General features: G+C 36.5%; 1 protein-coding gene across 1 annotated transcript in view; it reads left to right on the top strand.

Moving 5' to 3' along the window:
* Positions 1 to 6000, top strand: part of AGPS (alkylglycerone phosphate synthase) — a gene marked incomplete at its 5' end in the record, with an annotated part of 43280 nt that overhangs the window by 33182 nt on the left and 4098 nt on the right. Inside the window, one exon of the mRNA XM_010171572.2 lies at positions 1567 to 1624. Within this exon, the coding sequence (XP_010169874.2) occupies positions 1567 to 1624 (58 nt within the window). The remainder of the gene's footprint in view (positions 1 to 1566; positions 1625 to 6000) is intronic.

The raw sequence follows: 6000 nt of genomic DNA, 5'->3' as shown, positions 1-6000 counted from the left end.
AGGTGCAAAGTGTATACTTTAGCCGTGAGTAAATAAACACGACTAAAGTACAGGAAAGCTTGAACTGGAATTTGTTCTTGGATGGCAGAAACTATGAACCACAAAACCCAAATCCATGAGAAACAAGACTTCTTTAGTTCCATTATTTACAAAGCTACTTCTTCTACTTAATACTCAAGTAGTCTGTAAAATACATGGTAAAACTATCAAGATGATACTCTATTAATAGTGCTGCATGTAGAAAATAATGAATGTGAGGGTCTGTCTCATGCTATTTTAGAGAACTACTGTGGTTATTTCTGTTCAGACCTAGATAAATGCTTGTCTAAGTCTGTGTTAGACCAGTTGTGAGCTGCTTTGACATTTACCAAAAAGCTCTGGTGTAACTCTGTGCTTTAGAACTTTGGCTGGTGAAACACTATACTTACCTAGTTAGGGAAAACTAATATCCTTGTTAGCTTGAAGAGGTAATACTTAGACATAGGAGGACTATTGCCAAACTGCTTTTCATCCTACCTTTTGGTTCATATGCTAAAGCTTCAGCACCAGAAAATTGCTAATAGGATTGTGGAGAAATAGTCTATATTTGTAACTAGGATATAATTCTTCTTGTGCTTACTCATTAGAAATTTCTCTTAAACTTGGCAAGTAGATGGTAAAGTTCTACCTACAAGTTCCGAGATTTCTGTGCTGTTGAATCTAGGGCATTGGAGAATGTAATACTTGAGTGCTTATTTAATTAAACTTTATTAATACTTAGATATTTCCATTTATTGGAATTAGCAGTGTGATCACCTGGATACCTGTGTTCCAGTATAGGTGACTAAATTTAACCTAACAAAATAAGTTTACCAACTAAGTATATGCACTCTGTGGCAGACTGAAAAAAATCTCTAACTGCATAGGTATGGCTATATACACTATTCCTAAAAAAAAGTGCACTTTTTGGAAAAAAACTTATAGTGCTTGTGCTTAGGAAAGCTTTCTTTTTTACAATGTCCCAAGCTGTCTAACTATTCATTGTCAGGGCTGGATGGAAAGAAGATTCTAGAGCTTTAAAGCATTCAAATATTTCTTAACATAAAAATCTACATTTTGTTTTCTGCTACAAACTTCACTCATTAAAGAGTTGTCAGTTGTAAAGTATCTCACTTCCTTGACCAGAATCCTGGACATCTGGGTCTAAACTCTGACCTGTGTTCAAACATCTTTATTGCTATTTCCTTTTCAGTAGGCACTTAACCATCTTCCAGATGAACATCCCAGCCACTAGACTATTTTAGTTTTGTCAAGGGGGAAGTGATCCAGAATATTTCATTCTGGAATAATAGATGTGTTGTAACAGATGCCATTTTAAATATTTTGGCTTTGGTAATGTTTATTTGGAAAATCCCCACTTACGTTTGTCTGCAGACTTGAACGAAAATGTTTACCTGTATAGTGTACCCTAATTATTTCTGAAACTTTTCATACACCTGCGTAAATGAGTGCAATGGCAAGCATTTCAGTAAAAACAAACATCTTATGCATTTGCTGTTGATTAAATACCTTATCTTTCCCATTTAGAGGGCTGCTAGAGAAGAAATACTTGCCAATGGAGGAAGTTTGTCACATCACCATGGAGGTAATGATCTCAGTCTAATATTAGTATCTTTGATAATACTAAATATTCATGGGTACAAATAGTTTGTAATAGAACTTTGAAAAATATTTTGGAGGCATTAACTGATATTACTGGGTGAGGAGAATGAGGCAGGAATCTCCTGGCATTCTTTCTAGAAACCTTTCACCTCTTTGCCAGGCTTTCAGGGGAAGTGTCCCTAGACCTGGTTTGCTCAATGTCAAGTCACACAATGCAGTGTATCTATGAGCACCAGCTTCCAAGCTTTGATAGGAGCTCTACAGGCTGTCTGAGAACCTGAAAATGTAATTGATCAGTTTAAGCAACTTCTGATGAACCCTGTACAGAGGTATATTCAGTTACAAGGACCTCAAATGAGTTTCAGTTTCAGGACAGTTTAGTGTCCCTTGTGGCTAGGTGAATGCTGTTAACCCTAATTCTAGAGCACTTAGTGATAGTATCTGCATAAAAGAGCTAGTGACTTTTAAACTAGGCTATGTTGCAAGCTACCACTTGTTGCATAATTGATGTTATGTAAGCACTGATATTGCTGGCTTGCTGTCTGCTGACTTCTGATTATTCAGTTTCCTCTCTTGGAGTTTGGGAGTTACTTGTCTGAATTACTAGCCCCTTTACGAGCTATTTTGTGCTTTAGTATTAAGAGCAGTGTCATGTATAAGTGATAACTTCATATACCTGATGTCTTGTATATGCTTTTCCCAAGTATTCAGATAGCTAATTTGATTGCATGTGTACTACACAATGCTGTAAACTTGGATGTCAGGAAGACTTGTGAAGTTGGTTTGATTTGTGTAGCTAGCTTCTTTAAACTGGTTAACTTAACACATTTCTTCTCTCTGCTTTCTTTGGGCCATTGTCTGGACACAGAAATAAGCAAAGTAGTAATCTAGTGGTTTAAAACTAGATAAAAATTTTGTAATTCTAAGAAAGCTCTGTGTGGGGAAAAATGACAGGAAGAAACTGCTTTCAACACACTGGTGACTTCCTGGACTTGAAACTTTTAGCTGGGGCTGTTTTCAGGCATCTAGCTTTGTGATAGAAACTGAAATGGACTCTGCTTTAGCAATATCAGGATGTTGAAAGATATGTAGGTGATGATGACATGAGTGAAAACAGTTTTAGTATTTTTTTGTTTAATATGCTCTTATTGTCCTCAATTAAATCTTTAATATGGTGACGCAGTGGACTGGCCAATTCTTGCATGTGGGATGTGGAATTATACCCTTGATGTACTATTATGCTCTACCCTGCTGTGGCAGCTGTGTTTTACTGTGACTAGCATTTCATCCATTAACTTGCATGCAGCTGGAGCTTGTCACATGTTTGGGTGTATTTGCTCTCACCATATGAAACCTTGCTTACAGCATATGTTGAACAAGGAAAAAAAAGTGTTATGTTGCGTTTTCAAACCCTTGCATGCTTGAACTTTTTCTGACTCCTCAGATACGGAAAACTTGGTTTCTCTTAGACCTCTCATGCTCCTGTCATATGCATGACTGCCTCTTATACTGATAAATATCTTCAGTTTTGAGTGTTTTTGTCTGGCAGTTCATTGTGTATGATACTTAAGATCCACTTTTTCCAGTGCTTAGTAGATGTGCTGCTGAGAATTAGCTTAATAGTATCAGTTCTATTTAGTGACCTTCAGACCTTGTCACTCTTAGCACTTCTAAGACTGGTCTATTGCGTTGGGTAAAAGAAAATACTGGTCCAGTTTCTTCTAGTATTTGTCTTGTAATTGTGATTAATAACAGTTGTTTTCACTATCTGGAAACAGACAGGCTGGTTTGTCTGCCTACAATCACACTATGATAAATGGAGCTATTTTAACTCTGGTTTTGTGTATCAAAGAAAACAGATGTAGTCTGGGACTTGAGGCTATAGGAAATACAAAGCCTGCTTAAGTCAATCTTCATACATTCCCTGAGTGAAGAAGTGGTCATATATGACAGTGTGAGATGTGTAAAGCTCAATTACTTTACATCGGGGGAAGCACTAACTGCAGGTAAACACATAGCTACAATCTACAGTGAGAACTGAAATCATGGTACTTTATATGAAGAGTAACTTCAGAAAGACTCTACTTTGCATTCTATTTTAATCTCAATATCTCTTCTCCAGTCCCTCCAGAAAATTTTAAAATATTGTAACTTTTAGGGAAGACTCACCAAAGGTAGCAATACTGTGAGAAGATCCCCCCGATAACTTTTGAGACTTAAAACTTGTAAGAAGCTTAACTTTTATTTGTTAATAGACTACATTAAAGATCACACCTTCAATTGGCAAGAACAACAACAAAGTACAGAAGTGTTTCAATACCACCCTTGTACAGCAAGCATCTCATAGACACAAGTAGCAGTAGCAAAGCCAGGCATAAACATCTGTGTAATTAATTTATCCTTTAAATGTAACAATTACTCGTATTTTGGGGAAAAATATCCAGATTTTTTTTTTTTTTTTAATACATCTGGTCATAATTTCTATGATACTGCAACTTAAATGACTCTGTCCTTTTAATCAAATTATTTTTTCACTTTGAAGTCCTTCTCACTCTTGGCTTTCAAATATTTAAATCAAATTGATGTCAGGAATAGTTTTCCTACTTTAATGTTAGTATTTAACACTTGACAATGTTTATGGATTATGTAATGAACAGAATTTACATTTAGGAAGGGATGTGTGTTGCTATAAAAATATAGCTAAAATACGTAGCTGATAGGCACTTCTTACACAGGGAGAATTTGGCTGTTCTCTAGTGCATCAGAAACTGATCCTTATAGAGGAGTTTATCAGATTTTTTTTTTTTAAATGATCCTGGTCTTATCTAAATATGGTAGATTTGTTTCTCACTAAATTTACTGGGAACAAACTGCTGAAAACCTTCTTGGTGATTTTAAAGTAGTTTTTGACGTGTGACTTTGAAGTGGTTTCTTATGCCTTGTTTGCCCCCTTTAACTAATGCTGTGACATAATTTGTGACTTATTAAAGGTTTTGAAAGTTATTCAGGAATTGGATATCCTAGTTGTAGCATACCTTGTCTTCATTTCTTACATGAGATTTTACAGTCTTGATTAGAGTTTTCACCTTGTCTTGACTAAGTCCTACACTGAGAAAGGGATAGTGCACATCTTTGAACGCAGCTTTGATCGAAGTGCTGCTAGAGCCACAGTTAGCTTCTAGAAATCTAACATTTAAAAAGCAGCATTAGGAATGATTTTTTCATGTAGATACAAGATTAAGTTTAGGTAAATAATTCTTCTAATCACTTGGGGCAAGCCCTAAAACCCCCAATATGATGTGTCACAGCTTGATGTGACATTCTTGAATTCCTGTTTCATAAAATACATGCTTTTTTGTACACATAAAATAATTTGTTGAGGAAGTATCAGTAGGTAAGACTAGTGTATAAATACAAGTATAACCCCTTTGGGGTACAGCATCAGAAGGGTGCTGGCTGGATTTGGGCCTGATCCCATCTGTATTGCTAAGCTAAGCACACATGTAAAACTAAGGAACGGTGTAAAAATTAATGTTTGATTGTCTCCCTTAATGATAGAATGTTCCGACTAAAACTGGTTACTTAAGGAAACAATTATCAGCATGTGGGTTTGAGGAAAATACCTCCATTTAGCCACTTAACGTAATAGAACTAATTTTCTTCTGCTTTTTAGACAGATTGGCTAGAATAAGGGTTAACATAGCCCAGGCTCCACACATTTAGGTATAAAATTTCCTGGTAGTTTATATAGGAAAAAAAAAAAACAAAACCCACAAACAAACCCCACCCTAACTCCCCTTCCACCCCCCCCAAAAAAAAAACCAACCCCAAAACAACCCAAACATGCACATGTGACAGATGTTATTGTGATGGTAAGAGTTAATTATGTAGTAGACTTCAGGTACACTGGTGCAATATACTCCAGCTCTACTACAGTATTAGATTAATGCACTGACCTTTCTCAGTATTGCAGATTTCTCTCGGGATGAGTAATAACCCATTAAGCAATTTCAAAAAGTGGAGTGATTCTTTCCATAGAGACAGCCAGCTTCAGGAAGAGCATGCAACAGCTGGAAGAACCTCATCCTTCTTATGACCCATTACTGCTTCTCGTTTTGCAGAGCTATTGTTCTGCAATAACTGCCTCTTTAAGTTGAAAGACATGGAACAGAGGAAGTCTGGGGCCATGTGCCACTAGAGACTACTTCCACAGGAACCACACACTGCTATCAGTCTGTTCTGCATGGGTGTAGAGTTATTCCTGGGATCCATGAACTACACTAAAACTTCCCTTCCAAGGTTGTTCATGTGTGCCCAAGTACTTCATATTCCAAAAATGAGAAAGCCAGTTGCTGCCTG

This window comes from Antrostomus carolinensis, unplaced genomic scaffold (assembly GCF_000700745.2).
Source record: "Antrostomus carolinensis isolate BGI_N321 unplaced genomic scaffold, ASM70074v2 scaffold4797, whole genome shotgun sequence".
NCBI lineage: Eukaryota > Metazoa > Chordata > Aves > Caprimulgiformes > Caprimulgidae > Antrostomus > Antrostomus carolinensis.
The sequence above is the reverse complement of the archived record's forward strand: the minus strand, read 5'-3'. Positions and strand labels throughout refer to the sequence as shown.